Source organism: Thamnophis elegans, chromosome 6 (assembly GCF_009769535.1).
Source record: "Thamnophis elegans isolate rThaEle1 chromosome 6, rThaEle1.pri, whole genome shotgun sequence".
In the NCBI taxonomy this organism is placed as follows: domain Eukaryota; kingdom Metazoa; phylum Chordata; class Lepidosauria; order Squamata; family Colubridae; genus Thamnophis; species Thamnophis elegans.
In genome coordinates, this window is record NC_045546.1 from 65527368 (window position 1) to 65548950 (window position 21583).

A 21583-nucleotide genomic window follows, 5' to 3' on the forward strand; every position below is an offset into this window, starting at 1 on the left:
CGTTAGTTACAAGCAGGGACAAAGCCTGAACACAACCCTTCGTCTAGCATCGCTGAGTTCCACCACTCCTTCCCCACATACCGGCAACCGCTGACTACGGTGTCAGAAACGACGGCTGTGGGGAGTTCTTGAAGATTTTATTTTAAGTCTCTGAAAAGGAGGCCGAGAAATTCGGCTAGGCTCCTCCTTCTGATTCCTCTGCCTCGCGCGGACCGGCCTGGGCGGGGCCAAACTGGATCCCAGAAACGCTTCCCGACCGTGCCCAGCGCTCTGGCCCACCCCTTCCCTCCGCCCCCGCCGTTACCCCCCGGAGACGCCCCCTCGCCGCACGCAGACGGGAAAGGGGGGGGCCGTCCCACCCAAGCGAAGCCAGGGGGCTTGGCCGCCTCAGCTGCCCCCGCGCAAGGGGGCCGATTAGGTGGGAATCGTGAGATGTTTGTGCTGGAAGCGGGCCCCCCGCGAGCGGTGAGAGAGCGAAAGGCCCGGGGAGACCTCGGCGTAGGTCTCTCTGCTTGTGCGGCGCGCGCGCGCACGTAACGAGCGGGTAAAGCTGACAAGCGGAGGCGAAGGAAGAAGTGGGTGGGGTGGGACTGGCTTGCTTGGCGTCTATTAAGTGGGAAGTGTCCAGAAGAGGTCAAAGCAGCAAAGTGCTTGGGCTTGGGTCGTTGGGGTAAGAGTGAGGGCGGGGTTATATTATAAAGGGGGAAGTTGCACACCCCTATGCACAAAAGCGTAGGCGCAAGAAAAGGCAGCTGTAGCCCAAAAGTAACTACCCTGCATTAAAATCTTTCATGGAGAGGATATTAAAGGTAGCAGGAGGCTTGGAAGCAAATAGAATAAACGAAATGAAACGATCAATTTCATCTACTAGTTTTACAAATGATTCCAATGCTGGTATTTCTAGAGAGGCACTGGTTGTATAAGAAGGATCACCTTTAACCAAGCCAGATGATTGATAGATAATTACTCCTTGAGGCCTATAATTAAGAGTCATATGATTTAACCTGCTTTCTACCCTCACTTTAGATGATTTTCTTGGATTGGATCTTTTGGAATCTAGTTCTCAACCCATTACAGTATTTCAGTTGGATAGAAAAGCAAAACTTCTTTCTATATCTGTACACATTTCCAAACTTTTGGTCTATTTTGGAGTTTGTGATTGGGTTGCTTAGAATAGGGCACACCTATTCATGCATTTGTAAAATAGAGATGTGATAATGCCACTACTAAAGCCTTGAAACTGTTGTATTTGAAAGTTTAATGGTTGCTGCTTCCTTTGGAATATGCTGTCAGCATAGTCACTGCAGTATGATTTGGCAGCTTTGGAAATAGAGATCTCAAGTGAAAGAAAGGTTTGCTGTATAGATTTTTGCTGAATTCTAAATAATTTTGATTATTCCTTTATTGTTTGCTAGAGCACGCCAATTCAGAGTAGATTAGACTGAAAGCTAAACAATGCTTTTTGTAATGCCTTTATATTTGTGGTATTCTGGATCCTATTCCTAATTATGTATTCTGTTATCTCATAATTAAAACAGCAGAGTAACCTTATTGCATGAGGAACTGAGTGTATAGAGAATCTGTTCCATCATAGAGGGCAGTCTGTATAGTTTTGGGGGTCATTTTTCATCTTAAGCTTTGCAATATATAGATATGTAAACTTTATCTACCCCCTACATATTTATGTTCTTTATATATGGTGAAAGTAGAAATTAAACATGTATGCTAATTTGTTACTGTAGTAATGCACTGCTTTTACGTAAAATGTTTAAATGGAAAACAAGCAGTATTTTCAGTGTTTCTTATTGACTAGTTCTTGTCTTGAAAAATACTTATTTTTCTTCTTTCCTTAAATAGTATTTATAAAACAAGACAGTATTTTATATAACAAGACTATTTTTTATATAACATCCTGTGGTATGATATTTGCTAGTATCATAAGATTAAAATGTGCACATTTTACATTTGAGAATAGTTGGTGTATCAGTTAAGATATCTGTTATAAAACCAGGGAAATATGAGTTGCTTTAGGCATGAAGCTTGGTAACTTGGGGACAGTTACCCTTTTCATCTCCAATAAAACAACCGTGAGCCATTTCCAAAATATTGCCAAGAAAACTGCATTTAGCCAACATTAGCAGGATTATAACTGTATTTTATAGTGGAAATCTATTAATTGACAATAATGTTATTCCTTCAGCAGATGTAATGACATGGAACAATAGGCAGTTTTTAAAAAGAACTTTCAGTAAATACCATATGGTTATTATGTAAACTCAATAGATTTATCAATGACTATTAATATCAATCACGGACCCCTTATGTTCAGAAAGAGTATACCTCAAGTATTCAGATGCTGGGACAAATGGAGTGACTGCTATAAACTCAAAGTGCTTCTGTAATAACTTGGAGCCCTTTGTTGATTGAGACTATAGTGCTAGGTTTTATAATTAGACTCAACATTGGCATTAGTATACAGGCTCTCTAGCAAACTTCAGACGGGCTCGGACATGTACTGGCTTAAGCAGGGGGAGGCGTTTGGCACTGCAGGATCTGAGTCCCTGGCGGCGTAATGTGTTACTGATGGTAGCCTTTGTTACGTTGGTCCCAGCTCTCTGCAGGTCATTCACTAGCCCCCCCCCCCCCCGTGGGTTTCTGGGATTTTTGCTCACCGTTCTTGTGATCATTTTGACCCCACGGGGTGAGATCTTGCATGGAGCCCCAGATCAAGGGAGATTATCAGTGGTCTTGTATGTCTTCCATTATTGCTCCCACAGTTGATTTCTTCACACCAAGCTGCTTGCCTATTGCAGATTCAGTCTTCCCAGCCTGGTGCAGGTCTACAATTTTGTTTCTGGTGTCCTTCGACAGCTCTTTGGTCTTCACCATAGCGGAGTTTGGAGTATGACTGTTTGAGGTTGTGGACAGGTGTCTTTTATACTGCTAACAAGTTCAAACAGGTGCCATCAATACAGGTAATGAGTGGAGGACAGAGGAGCCTCTTAAAGAAGAAGTTACAGGTCTGTGAGAGCCAGAAATCTTGCTTGTTTGTAGGTGACCAAATACTTATTTTCCACCATAATTTGCAAAAAGATTCTTTCCAAATCAGACAATGTGATTGTCTGGATTTGTTTTTTCATTTTGTCTCTCATAGTTGAGATCTACCTATGATGTCAATTACAGGCCTCTCTCATCTTTTTAAGTGGTAGAACTTGCACAATTGGTGGCTGATTAAATACTTTTTTGCCTCACTGTATGTCCCCAATGAACATTGGTAAAGTGTTACGTGTGCCGATGCAATACTTGCGGAGATATAGTCATTTGTTTGATCCCATACGGCAGCCTTCTACAGTATGATTCTGAGGTTCCAGCAACTTTGAGACATAATATCTCCGGCAATATTTTGTTGAGAGAAACAAAACTTGGCCATCTTGTACAACTTTTTGTGCTCTTAAACAAACTAATAAAAACATTCTCATGAGCGATCTCCATCTAGATAATTTGGAACAAAGTTGGCCGAAAATATTGTGGCTCGGAAAAAAAGTTAAAGTTTGGCTTTTTATATCTCTGGATGGAAAGGCATGATAAACATGAAACTTTGTGCATAATAACTTGGCAACACAAAGTTTTCTAATATAAAATTTCATTCTTCTATTGTTTTCAAAGAGTTTACAAATTTTGGGTAAAATTGACATTTTTTGTAAAAACACCAAAAATAGCATATTTTCACTTTTACACCTTCTGGAAATTCTGTTAAATCATTCTTATTAGAAAGGGCATATTACAAACCCTCTAAAAAAGTAAAGTTGGTTTTTCATTGGTGACTTATAAATCCCAAAAAACAGGGAGAAAGTTGAGGATGTTGCTATGGCAAAGTCACATGCATTCTATTATTTCTGGGAATTGATACTGTCGACCTGACAATGTATCTAAAAGCGCTGGAAGCACGCAAATAAGTTGTAGTTCTGTAACCCAACAAAGCATGTTACCAACGCATCATTTTGTTCAATCAAAATTTCCACGATGTTGCCTACCCACCATTTTTTGTTACAAATGCAGGCACCATAACCGGGAAATATGTCAACCAATTTTAAATTCAGATCAACGGTATTGGACATTTTGGCCACAAAGTTAATCGAGTCATTTGAAACTTTGTTGACAAATCAAATTTGAATCAACTGGCACAAACTGGTGATGATCTCTTGTGCCAGCTAATGTGCTGCTAACTTTCTATCTTTCTTCTTGCAGCATCCTGCTTTCTTCGATTTTCTTCTTAATCAATTGAACATAATTTTATAATACTGGACTTGAAAACCAGATATATACTTGCAATAGTTTTCCTATAAGATAATTGTAATGTCATAAAATTCCACATTTGAACATTGATGAATTCAATAATTACCTATTGATGTTTATCTTTTTGATAGTCAAAAAATTGCGCATTGATATAAGACATGGATAATGGTCTGGAAAGAATCGACAAACTATTACATAATTGTGGACAGTGTTAGGCTTCAGGTTTTAGTGACCACGATCTAGAGAACAGATTTCCTAATGTTACACCAATGTTACTGGCATCTTAAAAAAAACCAACCCTTTTATCCTTGTTAATTTTGGATCATGGACTTCGTAAAGAGAAGTCTGGTTCAAATGTTCATGCTAAAAGATGTATAATATGAGAAGCTAGTGTCCATCTAGATGTCCCGACTCTATCCTGAATTAAGTGTCATAGAAAGGGAGAGTCAGCCCGTTTTTGAGACGAAAAGGGGAAAAAAACTTTAGATGTAATTTTGCTGTGAGAATTGTAAATATCCACTTTAGATATGTTTTATTTGTGAGGATTCATTGTGGCATTAAAGGTGGATAAAATTTTGTAGGTTGAAATGCTCATATTAAAGTTTTAGTATGCTGTTCGGTATCATTTTTATTTATTATGTTAATTTTCTCATTTTATTATCTTTTTGTAGAAAATGTGTGAAGCATCCAAAGATCCTAATTGCTGGAAAGTTTGTTGACTGCTATTCCCTGAAAGTCCTGAAACTTAAACATCAATCTGGCATGGCACAGGGAAACCAGAAGTTAGATATGCAGGTACTCCTTGACCTCCGGCAACGTTTTCCTGAGATTCCTGAAAGTGTGGTGTCTCAATGCATGCGCCAGGTAGGTGTTGGTTGCCCCAACAGTAGTTTCTCTTTGAAGTAGTAGATAAGGGTAACCAAACAAGATGCCAGGATAACTTTTCAGAAACAAAAAAAGAGTATGGAAAAAACTGAGACATTGCATTATATGAGATGAGAATAAAAATCGTAAATGTTGGTTATTTTAGTCAATTTTCATTTATCTTCTTGTACTTTTAGGAAACAGTTTGCTTCCTTCGCCTTTCCTTTCTTTTTTCTTTTATGAAATAAATAATTCTATTAGGCTCCATTTAATTAAAAATAAAAGTATAAATAAAAAGCATGGACATAGCTAGAAATTTATATCCTACTAAAATCAGTGGGGGATAAATTCATTCTTAAATTCTAAATCTTCAAGATTGGTAGAAGCACCTTGATACGTTCAGCTTTTGTTGTTGAAAATACTTCCCATCCTATATTTTCTTCCTATACAATTTATTTTCTTCCATTATTAGTTTCATTTATATTGATGTCACAGAATATTGTACGCAGAATACAAAATTCCTTGTGGGGAAAAAAGAATTATTCTGTAGAAAACTTGAGCCTTAAAAAATAGGTATTTCAGTTTCTACATGTATCTCCCATATCTGTTTTAATACTTATCTCAAGCTGCAATAGAAGGAGTAGTTAAATATTCTGGTCCATTCATTGAATAACACAAATTAAATATGCTGGTTTGGGGAAACCTTTTTAACTAACAAGATTTGAACACCTGTTTTTACAAATCTTTAGGAAGAATTAATGAGATATTTTGTGACTGCACATATTTCCAAGCTGTAAGAAAGTTTGTCTAGATCAGACATGTGAAACTCAAAGCCCATGGGCCAGAAACGGATGGCGAGGCTCCTCTGGTGGACAAAGCTTTGGGGCTCGCCTTGCTCTCACCTTTGTCCCCTGAAGACCTCTGAGCCCCCCCCCCCATGCATGCATGGCCCCCCACAGGAGGTGGAGGGCAGTGCTGCTGCATGTGGAAGTGCAGAGAAGAAAGTTTCCAGGAAGCTGTTTCCTTCAAGTCTAACTCCTGACTTAACAAATCTGTGGCGAAGAGGAAAGAGAGGTGAGGGAGCTGTGCGAGGGGAGTCTGCCCCAATAAACTAGCATCCTTACCACGTATGATTGGAAATGGGGATTCCCTTTTGAGAAGGGTCAGCCTCTCTTGTGTAGGACCAGAGAGCCCTGCTCTCTTGCCTCTTTCTCTTGCTCTCCAGAGATCTGTCAAGGCAGAAGTTGGACTCGGAGGAAACTGCTTCCTGCAAACTTTCTCCTCCATGCTTCCACACGTAGCAGTGTTGTCCTCTGCTTTGCTGCATGGGGGCACCAGACAAGGAAACATCAACGATGTCTGGGATTGGGAGAAGAATGTCTCCTTTGGTGTGCTGTGCATACACGCATGTGCGCACACAGAGCATTCCAAGCTATAAGACTTTTATCCACATCTGAGCATGCCTGTGCTTGGGGAGAAGGCCATCTCCTTCCTCTCTGGATAAAAGTTCCCAAACTTAGAATACAGTTTGGTTTTTTGTATCTGTGTGTGTGTGTGTGCATGTGCTTGGCTGTCAGCTGTTTAAGGAGGCGAGGAGCTTATGGGGCACCAAATTGTCCCCATGTTGAGTTAGCCAGTGCAACTTGTTCCATCCCAACCTAGCTGTCCTGAATCAACCGCACCCAGTGAGTGGCATTGAGCCGGCCATGCCCACCTAGCCACGCCCACCTGGCCGCTGTGAGTCATCATAGTTTTACAATTGGCCCTTTGAGGGCAACCATAATGCTGATGCAGTCCTCAATGAAATTGAGATTGACACCCCTGATCTAGATGGTGATTGACAGATAATGCTTGTAATCTTTGTGGAGGGTTTCTTACATCTTGAAAGATTTGTTTATACATATATGACTCTTCATAAGCAAATTTAAGTTAGTTAAAATTATAAGTTTAAGTTATAACCTAACGTAACAATCTTAGCAAATATAATACTGAAGAGTAAAACAGATTGTTATACTATAGTTTCTAAAACTTGCTCCATAGAATGTTATTTCTTCTAGAATAACAACAATCTTGATGCTTGTTGTCGAATTCTTGCACAAGAGAGCAACAAATACCTATATATGGAGTATCACAGCCCAGATGACACCCGAGTAAACAGGAATCGTCTTCTGCATATTAACCTTGGCATCCATCCTCATACTAACTATGGAGGGGATGGACCTCAACTTAATGGTGGTCGTACACTGGTACATAGTTCAAGTGATGGACATATTGATCCACAGTGCACCCCAGGAAAGCAGCTGATCTGTTTAGTTCAAGAACCACATTCTGCTCCTGCTGTTGTAGCAGCTTCTCCAAACTATAATCCTTTTTTTATGAATGATCAGAATAGAAATGCAGCTACTCCTCCTCCACAGACACCTCAGCAGTCTTCTCCTATGCAGCCTGGAATGAATACATCTACTATGCAAAGCCCTCCTCCTCCATATATGCATATACCTCGGTACAGCACAAATCCTATAACTGTTACAGTTTCACAAAATCTCCCTTCTGGGCAGCCTTTACCCAGAGCTTTACAAATTCTTCCTCAAATTCAAAGTACTCCTTATGGAAGTCCTGGATCACTCTATATTAGGCAGACAACTTCAGGACGACAGACTCCTACTCAAAGTACACAGTGGCATTCGTCACCACCAGGTCCAGGTCCACATTATAATCCACATCCATTACCTGTCTATCCACACCAACAGAGCTATCAACCTTCTCAGTATTCTCCCAAGCAGCCCCAAATTCCTCAGTCTCCTTTTCAATCACCACCTGCTTCCCAGTGTCCTTCTCCTTTTGGATCACCTCAGCATCAAGTTCAGCCCAGCCAATTAGGACATCAAAGTTCCCATGTATTTATGCCTCCTAGTCCTTCAACTGTGTTACCCCATCCATATCAACAAACACCACAGACATATCAAAAACCAAGTGGACACTCAGTATCTTATCTCCCATATGGTGGATCTACTTTAACTAAAGGCTCCATGAACAAGATAGAAATTACTGTTGAACCACCACAAAGACCTGGGACTACACTTAATAGGAGCCCTTCTCCTATAAGTAATCAGCCATCCCAACGGAATCAGCACCCACTATATACACCTGCAACTCCTTCAAGTTCCCCTTCCAAAAGTATAGCAGGTCAACCTAAACCTCCTTATAGTGTTAATCCTGTATATATAACATATACACAACCAGTTAGACCTTCAGGTGTTCTTACACAGTCCCCTCGTGTAATGGTATCTCAGCCAAATCCAGCAGTTTTTAAAATCACAGTAGGTCGAGTTCCTGCTGAGAATCTTCTAAATTTAGTGGACCAAGAAGAACATTCTGCAGCACCAGAACCTATTCAACCCATTTCAGTTGTACCAGGATCTGGAGGTGAAAGAGGAAGACATAAGTACCAGAGAAGTTCCAGCTCTGGATCAGATGACTATGCTTATACTCAAGGTAAGATTGATAAGTTTTTTTATTAATAATTCTCAAATGTTTCCTAAGAATCAAATCATTTGGACTGTGGCTCATCTTAAATAGCTGTCGCCTCAAATACAAATATCCCTCCAAATGTGTAAGTTAATAAGGATAGGTTAACAAAATAATGTCTGTAATTTTCTCTCTATTCTCAGTAGAGGTGGAGATAGCATCTATACATGGGCTGACATTTTCCGCCTTCTGATTGGACTGAATCTGATAAAAGTTAGTTAAGACACGCCCCTTGTTGCTAGCCTTACCCAGCTTTTCGACTCAGTCCACTTCATGGATGGTCGTATCATCATGTATTTCCTGAGCACATTGCTGATTTAATGATTGGTTGAAGAATTAATTGCTATTGACTTTTTTCCTTATACTTTGAGTGGGACTGGAATAGTATTTTGAGCTGTCAACTTGGGCTGGAGCGTGAGGGCTTAGGTCCATAGCTCGCCCTGTGGGCCACCTGCCTCCCAGGCCCCTGACTAGGCGGGAGAAAGCGTAGCGCTCTTGAAAGGTCACTAATTGTACCTCAAATCCCTGCTTATCTCAGACGTCAAGGAAAGTTCGCAGTGCTATTGCGGATCCCTTCAAAAACATGTTTTGACAGCTCCGGAGGCCTTGGGGCATTTGAAAACGCAAGGAGCTGCTCCCCTCGCAGCGGCCTCACTGGAACTTCCCGATCGGCCTGCACGAGGTGAGACCCTGAATCGGTCCAGGGCTTTCTTCCTGCAGCGTTCTGCCCAGAGACTATAGCTTGTAGCAGGACAGTTAGAGAATGTTAAAAAGGGCTCAAACTGCCATTTTGGTTGCTAATTCTCTTTCAAAATGGTGGATGCTGCAATTGCTGTTCCAAATGCTGAGGGAACCGGGGCCCAAGGGCTTCTAATCACGGTGGAGGCTTCCACTTCCCAGGCTGCAGCAAATCCTAAGGGACAACCTGTCCACTTCAATATTACCCATGCCAAAAGGAATAAGTCCTCCAAGTCAGTCCCACCTGACAAGGGAGATGATCTAATTCCTGAGGACAAAAGTTCCAAGGCTTCATCTCAAAGGCATTCCTCATCTTCCTCAAAGGGGAATACTGTGCCTCAATCTAGCAGCAATATTTCTGTCCAGCCTTCTCCAGTTACATTGGAACAGGCCCCTGGTCCTTTCAGCCCCTGTTCCCAATAAATACCTCTGGGCTGTGGCACTATGGCTCTGATCTACAGGGACATCTTTAGCAAAATGCCCAGTTTGGGACAGGAGGCACTAGGCGTGCAGAGGTTACGTTCACTCTGACAGCTGCGGGCCTCCGCCCAGAACTACCCGGTTCTTCCCTGACCGTGCCTGACATACAAGAAGCCATAGCTTCAGCCATTGCCCAAGGCATAGCTGCAGGTCTCCTGCAGAAGACTGGGACTGCTAATCAGCGGCTTCTGTGACTAATGCTGCTCCAGTGCCTCCTGTGACCCATTCTACATCACTGCCAGCTCCACCAATGCAGAGCCCCTGGTCATTGGCTAGATCCCAGCATAGCAATCCCATCTATGAAGACAGGAGATTAAGGATGCAGAGTTTTCTGGGAATGAGGAGGCAGCACCAAAAAACCCCACCATTTTCAGGTTTGTTCCAATCTGCCCACTTCAAGATCTTGCTGACCAAGGCCAAAGCATCTGCTACCTTCACAGCAGGCCGACTTCATGATGTAACATGTGCATCAAGTGGCGGCTTGGGCGGTCTGAGCTTCCACGTCCACATCGTTCTTCTCTCGTTCCTGCCTGTTTTGGCTACAGCAGTTTCAACAACGTCTAACTGCAACCGACCTGAGGGCCCATCAAAACCGCAATAAAATAGTGGCTGCCGTCCAATTTATGGCTGACGCCACACTTAATTCCACTCACTTTGCCTCAAGAGTGATGGCCGCCTTGGTTGACTCCCGCCGTCTGCTTTGGCTCCACCAGTGGCAGGCGTATATGAGACATAAGTGGCGGCTAGCCTCTGCCCTTTATAAAGGGGGTCTCTATTTGGAGAGGCTCTAGAGCCGCTTCTTATTGAGGACAAGGACAAGCAGAAAATCTTGCCGTCCACTTCCAAATTCCAAGATGAAGGAGAAAAAGAAAGAGCGAAAAAGATGGAGTTAATAAGACAAATCTATTCAGAAATAAACCTGACAACCAAAGTTAAGCTTACACTAATAACAACTCAAGGGCAAAAAAAACCACATGAGAGATCATTTAAGCTTCAAAGTGCAGAGAGAAGTCTTAAACCCTCGTAAGGTCCTGGACAGAGAATTGACACAACAGCTGGTGAGAGAGGAAAGACCATTTTGTTACTGGAAAGATACTGATTAATAATGCTAGTTGATAGAAAAAAGCTAGTTAATTTTTGATGATTATTAAGTAGAGATTTTAGTACCTTATGGACTTTTAGATTACCATTGAAAGTTTATCCATTAACATAAATTTACTATGATACTAATAGAGAAATAATAACCCTAGTTAGGATAAATAACCAGGCCATAGAAATGCTAATGTACATTTTGGGTGATTGTCAAGTAGAAATGTTAGTATCTCTTAGATTGTCTTAGATGTCTAATGTTTATTTTCTTAGCACATAATTAACTAATTTGGGATTGAGGGAAAAGTCCTATAAATCTTATTAATAAATCATTGTTTAAGATGGCTATAAAGTTATAATATTGTGTGGGCCTGTGGAGAGGAGAGGTGAGATAAACAGTAAATAACAATAATAACAATGAAATGTTAATGGACAATATTTAATGATACATACAGGTGTGTTACGGGAGGGGGGAATGCTTAGATATCTTACTTAACCGAATTAATTTTAGTATATGTTATAAAGGTGCAATGTTATTGGAGATCTATTGAAATTTCAAATGAATGCCAGTAGGTGGTTGTGTCTTCTAATATAAATGATTCTAGATAAAAACATGTTTAAACAATGGTAACTAAATGAGAATTATGGTACAGCGATAGTAAAATGCATAACTTTTCTTTCTTGACTTAAAATGTACAACCTGATTTGAATGAAGCATATGTAAGGATTGTGGAAGAAGCGCACAGAATATATTTGTAACCAATCGATACGCTTTCCACAAGATGTAACGAAAGATGATTTTTTATTTATTTAACTAAAACAATAAAAAAAATTATCAAAAAAAGAGACTGAAATAAAATAGTGGCTGCCATCCAATTTATGGCTGACGCCACACTTAATTCCACTCATTTTGCCTCAAGTGGCGGCTAGCCTCTGCCCCTTATAAAGGGGGTTCCTATTTGGAGAGGCACTAGAGCCGCTTCTTATTGAGGACAAGGACAAGTGGAAAATCTTGCCGTCCACTTCCAGAAAGGGGTCTTCACGTGCTACTCCATATTTTAGGAGGCAGCCCTTTCGGGTGCAGGACTATGGTACCTCCTTCGAGGCCATGATTATGGCTCCTATAGCTTCAGGGCCCAGGGGGTGTACCGCCAGAGGCAGCGCTACCAGAGGGGCAGCCAGTCCAAGAAACCCTTTTGGGGGAGCGGAGGTCATAACTCCTGAAAACCATAGATCCCAAGGGGTCCCTTCTTATTGGGGTGGGCGGTTGCAGTACTTTGCAAACCAATGGGATGCTACTGCCAGGGACAACTGGGTACGAAGGACCATTAGGTTTGGTCTAGCTCTAGAATTCCTCTCCACTCCCCCGAGTTTCTTTATTTGTTGCCCGATGTCTCGCAATCCGGACAAGCAAGCCCTCATGAATTCAGCAATACAACATCTTCTGGACATCAGGGTGGTTCAACCGGTTCTAAACAACCAATTAACCCAGAGCTTTTATTCTATTCCTTTCCTTATCCCTAAGGCCTCAGGGGGCTGGAGAGCAATTCTAGACCTAAAATGCCTCAACCGGCATATAAAATACTGCTGGTTTAAGATGCACTCATTACAATCTATTCTGACAGGGGTGAGGGAAGGTGACCTTGGTGTCAATTGATCTGACGGAGGCCTCCTTCACATCCTGATTTTGCCCGATCTCCAGAAATTCCTAAGATTTTGTTACGGGGGGGGGGAGGGGTGACATTACCAGTATATGGCCTTGCCATTCGGCCTCTCTTCTGTCCCCGGGCACTTACTAAAGTGCTGGCAGCGTTGGTCAAACATCTCAGACTCTGGTCGGTGTGTATCCAATGATGACCTTCTATTATTATCCAGGTCCCTATCTGGAACAAGGCGTGACCTTGACCTCACAATAACTTCCTTGGAGGCTCATGGTTTTCCTATCAATACGGCCAAGAGCCATCTAGACCCCACTACCCGGATTTCTAGGGGCATGGATCGATTTAATGTCTGGTCAGGTCTTCCTGTTGGACTGGTTGGGGAAGTATTGGGCCAACGTAGGGTCTCCCTGGCCACCTTATCATATTTGCTGGGGAAACTAGTGTTGGCTATTAACATCGTGCCTTGGGCACTCCTCCACACTAGGGATCTTCAGTGGTTTCTCTTACCCTTCCAGAAGGCACACAGGAGTACATCACTGCTGAAGGTCACTGTTCCAGTGGATGTCCTCCAATCTGTACGTTGGTGGAAATTGGCAGCCATCATCAAGGGTTGCCACTTCAGGGTGGTTCACAAGGTGACGGTCACTACGGACGCCAGCCTCTATGGTTGGGGGGCTCGTTTACAGACACAGATGCCCCAGGAACAATGGGACCAGGTGGACAGGAGTCACAACATAAACTGGTTAGAGCTCAGAACCATCCACCTGGCCCCCCAGGACTTCCTCACAAGCATTGTGGGTCAGTATGTACTGGTCTTGATGGACAACGTGGCCGCCAAGGCCCACGTCAACCGTCAGGGCGGCATGAAATCCAAGGACCTCATGAAAGAAGCCAGGGAACTGGGCCTCTGGGCAGAGGCATCTGGCTTCATTGACCGAGGAACATATCTCGGGGGTGGCGAATGTTCAAACCAACTGGCTCAGCCGGGCCAAGGTGGTCAATGCGGAATGGTGCCTCCACCCTCGACTTTCCTCAAATCTCAGCCCATTTTGGACCGCCTTTTGCGGACCTTTTCGCCACCCCGGACAATACACAGCTCCCATGCTTTTATGCGAGGTTCAGGACACAAGGGGCAGAGGGGACAGACACTCTCAGGTGTCGGTGTCCCCCTGGACTACTTTATGCATTCCCCCCGCTGCCCTTGATTCCTCAGATGTTGCACAAGGTGATCACCGAACAGGCAGAAGTCATCCGAGTGTCCCTGCATTGGCCACAACGGCCGTGGTTCGCGGACCTACAGACCCTGTCAGTAGCCAGCCTCTGGAGGATTCCTCAGACTGCAGGTGCCCTCAGCTAGGGGTCACTGAAGGATCCAGACCCTCAGTGGCTTCAGTTGAGCGCTTGGCGCTTGAGCAGCACTCTCTGAGGGAGAACAGTCTTTCCTCCAGGGTCATTGGCACTATCCAGGCTTCCAGGAGGCCATCCATGGTTCACGTATATGATGCCACTTGGCGTATATTCTGCAAGTGGTGCAACGACAAGACCATTTATGCCTCCACTGCATCTATTCCTCAGGTGTTGGAGTTTCTCCAAGATGGGCTGGAGAAAGGTGTATCACCCCAACACATTGAGAAGACAGGTAGCAGCTCTGGTTATGATTCTGACTTGGGGGGGGGGGACACAACCTTTATGACACCACCCGGCCGTGAAAAGGTTTCTGAAAGGGGCTGTCAATCTGAGACCATCGGTGGTTCACCACTACCCCACCTGGGACTTGCTCACGGTTTTGTCTGCCCTAACGGACACCCCCTTTGAGCCCATTCAGTCAGTGGAACTATAGTTCCTCTCTTGGAAGGTGGCCTTCCTGGTAGCCATCACCTCCGCCAGGAGGATCTCGGAGCTGCAGGCCCTGTCGGTAAGGGCGGATCTTTGCATCTTCCACACCAACAGGATAGTGCTTTGATCCTTTACGCCAAATGTCTCATCGTGGTTCCATAGAGCACAAGAGATAGTTTTGCCCAACTTCAGCCCCTCTCCTGCTCACCCCTTGGAGAGACGTTGGCACAAGCTGGATGTGCGAAGGGCACTACAGATTTATATCTCTCGCACTTCCAAATTTAGGAGATCCGAATCGTTGTTTGTCTCCTTTCAGGCTGAGACCCTAGGTAGGAAGGTGTCTGCCTCTACCATTGGCAGTTATATAGCCAGGGCATATGCTTCCCAACATCGGGCTGTACCTGAGGGAATAACAGCGCACTCCACCAGAAGTGCGGCTACGACAGCAGCCTGGGCCACCCAGACATCTCTCAAAGAAATCTGCCAGGCAGCAACCTGGGCTTCACCTTCTCCATTCATTTCAAATAATAAAATTGATAAATTTGCATCTGTGGACGCAGCGTTAGACCAGAAATGGCCTGGTCTTACAGGCCGTTCATTCTACTGCACCTGTTCTGGATAAGTCTGGTTCCCTTCCGTAGGGACATGTGGGGTTGGGTATGTCCCATGTATGGATGCTATCTCCACCTCTATTGAGAAAGAGCATTGGTATTTACTTGATACATCTCTTCTAATAGGGTGGAGATAGCATCCATCTCCTCCCTCTCTGACTGATCTTGTTGCTATACCATTTAGTGCTATAAGAATGAGCTTACCTGCTATGCTTTACAAAGATCTCTATTCAATTTTTTTTTACTGTAAATATGTGGTTCATTTCTCTGGTTTGAGAGGTTTGTTTACTAAAATGTTTGTGCGATGACACGTTGAGTCTGTCTTAAGTTCTTCGCTGAAAAGCTGGGTAAGGCTAGCAAAAGAGGCGTGTTTTAACTAACTTTTATCAGACTCAGTCCAATCAGAAGGTTGACAATGTCAACTCATGTATGGATGCTATCTCCACCCTATTAGAAGAGACGTATCAGGTAAGTACCAACACCCTTTTCATTTACTACTTTGTATTTGAATGGTGATGAGGTGGGCCTGCTGGATCAGTGTGATATGGTGATAAAAGTACGATAACCTAATCTAACTACCATAGCATGGCACAGCATGCATAATATATAATATTGCAAAAATAGTTGTTAATATATTGTGCATCACATAATAGCACAGAAATGAACTGTAAGGCCAGGCCTCTCCCCCTTAATCAAGGAAGTAAAGACTCTTGAAACTTTCATTTCAAAAAGATCCTTTTATTGAAAAAGAGGTGATAACTGGGTGAAAGCAAAGCAGGGTCTGGGATCCTTAAGGCAATACAATAGGAATAAAAGAAGTTAGAATCCCCTCCCAACCATCTGATGAGGATTTGGCCAATCCATAGGTGTGAAGATGTTTTTTGTATGGGGAGCTCTGGGAAAGTGATAAGACTTTCTCAGGCTTGATTCCTGAGCGATGCAGTCCACATTGTTCTCCCTCCCCACCCATTCCCCAAAAGCTGAGAAAGTGCCAGGCCTCTAGGTGCCAGGCTAGAAGTTATAAAGCAATTAAATGCATGGTACAGGAAAGAAGAATAGAAAAATCTAGAGGAATATAGGGTCCTCTATTCTTCAAGGGAAGACTTGCAGGGAAGACTTGAAGAATGGCAGATTCACGGATTCACGGATCTGACATGAACTGGAAATGGGGCTGTCTTGGAATATGTCTTAATTGAATGATACCCTAAAAAATTCTGACCATATAAAACTAATATACCATTACATATTTCAGATAAAGGAAGCATAAAAGTACAGAGTGTAGAGAGTACTTTTTTAAAAAATCAATAGAAAGTATTTGTTTTAATCTTGAATATAGCTTGAGTTTTATCAGTATAAATTGCAACAAATTGCAATATTTATTTAATTTGTTTTTTCATAATTTGAGGGACTAATCCAGGCCATTGCCAGGAGTCAACACTGATCTGAAGGTACAAAAAGAAGTGTGGCTATGGTAAAGCAGGCATTAATTCATTGAAGTAGATGGTGGAAGAATAGGACAGATTCTGCTATATAGTAGGCCAGTGATAGCGAACCTTTTCCGGCTCAGGTGCCAAAAGCACACACGTGCACATGCCCTCACTTGCCAACCCCCATACTTTAATGCACCTCCGCACCATGTCTCCTGTGCATGCGCTTGTGACACCCCCCCCCACTGCCCCGTGCAAGCGCACAGCTTTCTTGGAACCCAAGGAGGGTGAAAATGCCCCCCCCCATTCCCGAACTTCTGGTTTGCGTGTTGGGCGGTTTTTCGGCCTTCGGAGGCTTCAGGGAAGCCTCCAGAGGGCGAAAAACAGTCGAAAATCAGCTGGCCAGCGTGTGCATGTGCACTGGAGCTGACAGGGCAACTCCTCATGTGCCCTCAGAAATGGCTCTGTGTGCCCCTGTGGCATGCATGCCATAGGTTCGCCATCACGGTAGTAGGCTACATAAATATAAGCCAAATTGGGGGGGAAAAACCAATAGGAATATCTCACAAATGTTTATGCTCCACTGAGCTTTCTTGCAACAAGTACCTTATATCTTTAGGTACCTCCTTTTTTCCCTAAAGGGAAAAATGGAAGATTCATGAATGAAGAAAATAGTTAAGAATCAAGGTTGAACCTTTATTCTAAAACAAAAGATAAAGTAGTCAAATAGACTGTACAATCGGTTGTTGTTATTAATTTATGTTGCTCCAGTTTCTGGTTATTGGAATTCCTTGGATTTATCCTGAACACTGATTTTGTGATCTGGAAAGAAAACTGTTTTTCTAAAGTCCATACTGTAACATTCCCTTAATAGGTGGTTATTTATCAGTCAAGAGTTGTCACTGCCCCTTCATTTAATAATCAAGAAAGAAACCACTCAATTCCATGTTTTAGAATTAAGTATACTTTTACTGATTATAAACAATGAGAAGCAAAGCAAAGCTGAACCTGAGTAAAAGAGCGCAAAAGCAATAGATATCAATACATGATTCATCCCCCTCCCCTTGGTACCCCAGACTGTAGTCCAATCATAGATCACCCAACTGTCAGGTGGGAGACATCTTCAAAAATCATCATCAGGTTGGAATGCTGTACAGTTGGCCTCGGCGGGAAACTCCCCTCCTTCCACATGCGCAAACAGATGGTGAGAACAACCCCCAATTAACAGTCCTCCTGCACAGAATGTTTCCCTCCCCAAATACCATGCCCCCCCTCCCCGTTTCAATGGCAGCCAAAAAGCAAGCAGCAAAGCAGAGGCTGACATCCGGCCCTCTTCCAGAAAAGATGCTCACGCCTGCAGAAACGAAAGAACACAGACAAACAAATGAACAACATGACATAGAAGAGAAAAGGGAAGGGGAAATAAAAAAAAAAACAAGTGAGGTCAGGGCTTTTCTGGGTAGGCAGAGTAGAACTTGTGGAGAAGTCGAGGGGCCCGCACATGGGACTTATCGACCCATTCAGCATGAGAGGGAGGGAAATGCTTCCAAGCCACAAGATACTGAATATGATTTCTTTGTTTTTGAGAGTCCAAAATTTCTCTAATCTCAAAATGTTGCTCACCCTCAACCAGGAGAGGGGCAGATGGAGCCGGCAAAGGAGCCCTCAATGGAGAAGTGCGTTCCGGCTTTAGGAGATTAACATGAAATACAGGATAGACACGGTTGAGATATTTAGGCAGTTGGAGACGGACGGAGACAGGGTTGATAACCTTGATAATCGGGAACGGGCCAACATATTTGGGACCCAATTTCTTACACTTTTGAGAGGTCTGAAGAAACTTGGTGGATCACACACTTTATATTCCTTTGGCTTCGCTCTCTTTTTATCCGCTTGTTTCTTGTGTGCTCGATGTGCAGCATCCAGTGCACGGTAAGCCAAAGGCCACAGATCCCGAAGACGGTCACTCCACTTGGAAAGGGACAGTACTTGTGGTTTCTCGCGAGGAATCTCAGGGATGGGCACAAAATCATGTCCGTACACCACCCTGAAGGACGTAAGTCCCGTGCTGCTATGCACTGAGTTGTTATATGCCACCTCAGCATGAGGCAACAATTCCACCCAATTGTCTTGCTGGTAATTGACGAAACAGCGGAGATATTGTTCTAGCACAGAATTGGTCCTCTCATAGGCACCGTTAGTCTAAGGATGGTGGGCGGAGCTTAAGCCCTGGGCGGAGCCAATTTCAGAAACTCCTTCCAAAACAAGGAGGTGAATTGGACCCCCCTATCTGAGATGATGCGGTCCGGTACCCCATGCAGACGATAGATATGCGTGATGAACAATTTAGCCAGGGATTTCGCGGATGGGATCTTGGAACAAGGAATAAAGTGAACTTGCTTGGAGAACAAGTCAGTGACAACCCAAATCACTGTGTTCCCTTGACTTTCTGGCAATTCAACAATGAAATCCATAGAGATCTCCTTCCACGATGCCTCAGGATGGGCTACCTCCTGGAGCAATCCCTGAGGTTTTCCTGGTGGGCATTTCGCTGCAGCACAAGTGGGGCAACTAGCCACATAAGATTCAATGTCCTTTTTCAATGAGGGCCACCAAAACTGTCTCTTGACGAGATGCAGAGTTTTCACAAAACCAAAGTGTCCGGCCATGTGAGAGTCATGAGCACGTTGAAGAACCATGGCTCTAATAGTTGTGGGAACGTATAATTTAGCACCAATCCAAGCAAGGCCATCCTTCATGGTGCATTCATTCGTATGTTTGCAGAACCACTCATCACTTGCAAGAGCCCCTTTGAGCTTTGTAATGAGGTCTTGTGTGACTTCCAAGTTGGAAGCGGCCTGGCTTCTGGTGACAACAGGAACGGCCAGGCTTCTCGTTGGCATGACAGGCTGGACAACACTCAGTTTCGAACTGTTATATTGTGGAAGTCTGGACAAAGCATCGGCCATAAAATTCTTCCCTCCCAGGATATATTTCAAAGTGAAATTAAATCTATTGAAATGCTGTGCCCATCGCATTTGTTTAGGAGACAGTTTCCTGGGTTTTTTTAATGCCTCCAAGTTTTTGTGGTCAGTCCATACTTCAAAAGGGTGTTTTGTGCCCTCCAGAAAATGACGCCAGGTCATCAAAGCCCATTGAACAGCAAAAGCTTCCTTTTCCCGAATAGCCCATCGTCTCTCAGTTTCAGTTAGCTTACGAGAGGTGTAAGCGGAGGGTTGCAATTTCCCTTGTGCATTCACTTGAAGTAGTACCATCCCCACTGCAACATCACTAGCATCAGCTTGGACCACAAAAGGTATGTCCATGTCTGGGTGTTTGAGGACTTGTTCAGCTGCAAACAGACGTTTTAATTTCTCAAATGCAGCCTTCGACTTCAGGAGGTTTATAATTGGTAGAGCGATCTTGGCAAAAGAAGGAATAAATTGACGATAGAAGTTGGAAAACCTAAGAAGCTTTGCAACTGTTTACGCGTGCGGGGGGCTGCCCATTCGGTGATTGCTTTGACTTTTGCTGGGTCCATTTCTATCCCTTTGTGGGAGATGTGATATCCCAGGTAATCCACCTTCTCCTGATGAAATTTGCACTTGGACAATTTAGCATACAGTTCTGCTGCACGAAGCTTTTCGAGTACTGTGCGAACCAGTTTCACGTGTTCGTCAGGTGTTTCTGTGTAAATAAGGATATCATCTAGATAGACCATTATGCTCTTCTAAAGGTGGTCATGTAAAACCTCATTAATTAATTGCATGAAAACAGCTGGCGCACCCTGCAGTACAAACGGCATAACTCGAAATTGGAAACAGCCAAGAGGGCAATTGAACGCAGTTTTCCACTCATCCCCTTCCTTAATTCTGACCCGATAGTATGCTTCCCGCAGATCTAACTTTGTGAAAATTTTCCCCTTACCAATTGGGCTAGCATGTCCTTCATCAGTGGTTAATTGTAGACATTTTGGGCACAAATTCCGTTAAGGTTTTTAAAGTTCACAGAGAGACGAAAGGAGCCATCTTTCTTTTCTCTGAATAAGACTGGAGCTGCCACCCAGGGCCTAGCAGGTTCAGTGAAGCCTCTTTCCAAATTTTTGTCAATGAATTTCCTTAATTTGTCCATTTCTCTAGGGGTCATTGAATAAATTTGGGGTTTAGGAAGTTTTACCCCAGGTAGAATATCAATGGTGCAATCGGTGGGCCTGTGAGAGGGCAATTTATCAGAAGATTTCTCACTGAAAACATCTTTCAGGTTCCAGTATTCTTTTGGGATTTTCTCCTCCCCTTCAATTTTCTCTTGCCCTCTGGCCGCTAGTTTGGGGCCTGCCTTATCCGGTTCTGGAACCCCCTCTTATCCTTCAGGGTGCGCAATCAACCTTTCCTCCAATTTATCCGTGGGTTCCATTTACATAGCTAGGGTAATCCCAAGATAAGGGGTCGATCCATCCCTGGGGCTACAATGAAACTTATCATCTCTTGGTGGGTCACCATCCACATTTCAATAGGTTCAGTAACAAAATGAGCAGGGCTTCCCCCCGCAATAGAGCCATCTAATTGGCAAAATGCAATTGGGATTTTCAAAGTTTTTAGTCTTAATCCCAATTTCTCAACTATATCAGCGTTTATAATGCATCGTGAACAACCGGAATCCAAAAGAGCAAGAATTTTCTCTTGCGTGCCAGAAGAGGGCACTCTAAGCTCAACTGGGACAGTCATGGGCCCCGAACGGGAACTTACCCAGCGTTCAGTCTCATCGGAATCACTGTCACTGGGGGTTTTGTTCTCTCCTTCTTCCGGGTCGAAGCGTCAAGAAGGCTCCTCCCCTGTTAAAACTGGTTCCTTCCTTCTGCTGGGAGGTTTCTCTAGCATTTTCTCTTTCCAGGGGGGTGGGGCGGTTTGGCTGATCTTGACTCGGCAGTTTACAGCACGATGCCCCTCTTTCCCACAGTGGAGCACACGGGAGGCTTGGGTTTGCCTGTAAATCTACCCCTTCCCCCTTTTGGCATTCTTGGGAGGGGGTTTTTGGTGGGAGGGGGGATTCCTTG

The 21583-nt window shown here is 43.6% G+C and overlaps 1 protein-coding gene across 8 annotated transcripts in view; it reads left to right on the top strand.

Moving 5' to 3' along the window:
- Nucleotides 1–218: 218 nt before the first annotated feature.
- The window catches only part of TAB3 (TGF-beta activated kinase 1 (MAP3K7) binding protein 3), a 50743-nt gene continuing 29378 nt past the window's right edge, over nucleotides 219–21583 (top strand). For 3 of the 8 annotated variants that reach the window (XR_004255600.1, XM_032219391.1, XM_032219397.1), the window contains exons 1-3: nucleotides 219–544; nucleotides 4968–5160; nucleotides 7218–8655. Coding sequence is in view for 7 of the 8 variants with exons in the window: in XM_032219391.1 (XP_032075282.1) it covers nucleotides 5059–5160; nucleotides 7218–8655 (1540 nt within the window). In the remaining variant the exon portion in view is untranslated. Of the gene's footprint in view, nucleotides 545–583; nucleotides 671–4967; nucleotides 5161–7200; nucleotides 8656–21583 lie in introns of those variants that run through there. The other 5 variants (XM_032219396.1, XM_032219392.1, XM_032219394.1 and 2 more) reach the window with 5 other exon arrangements.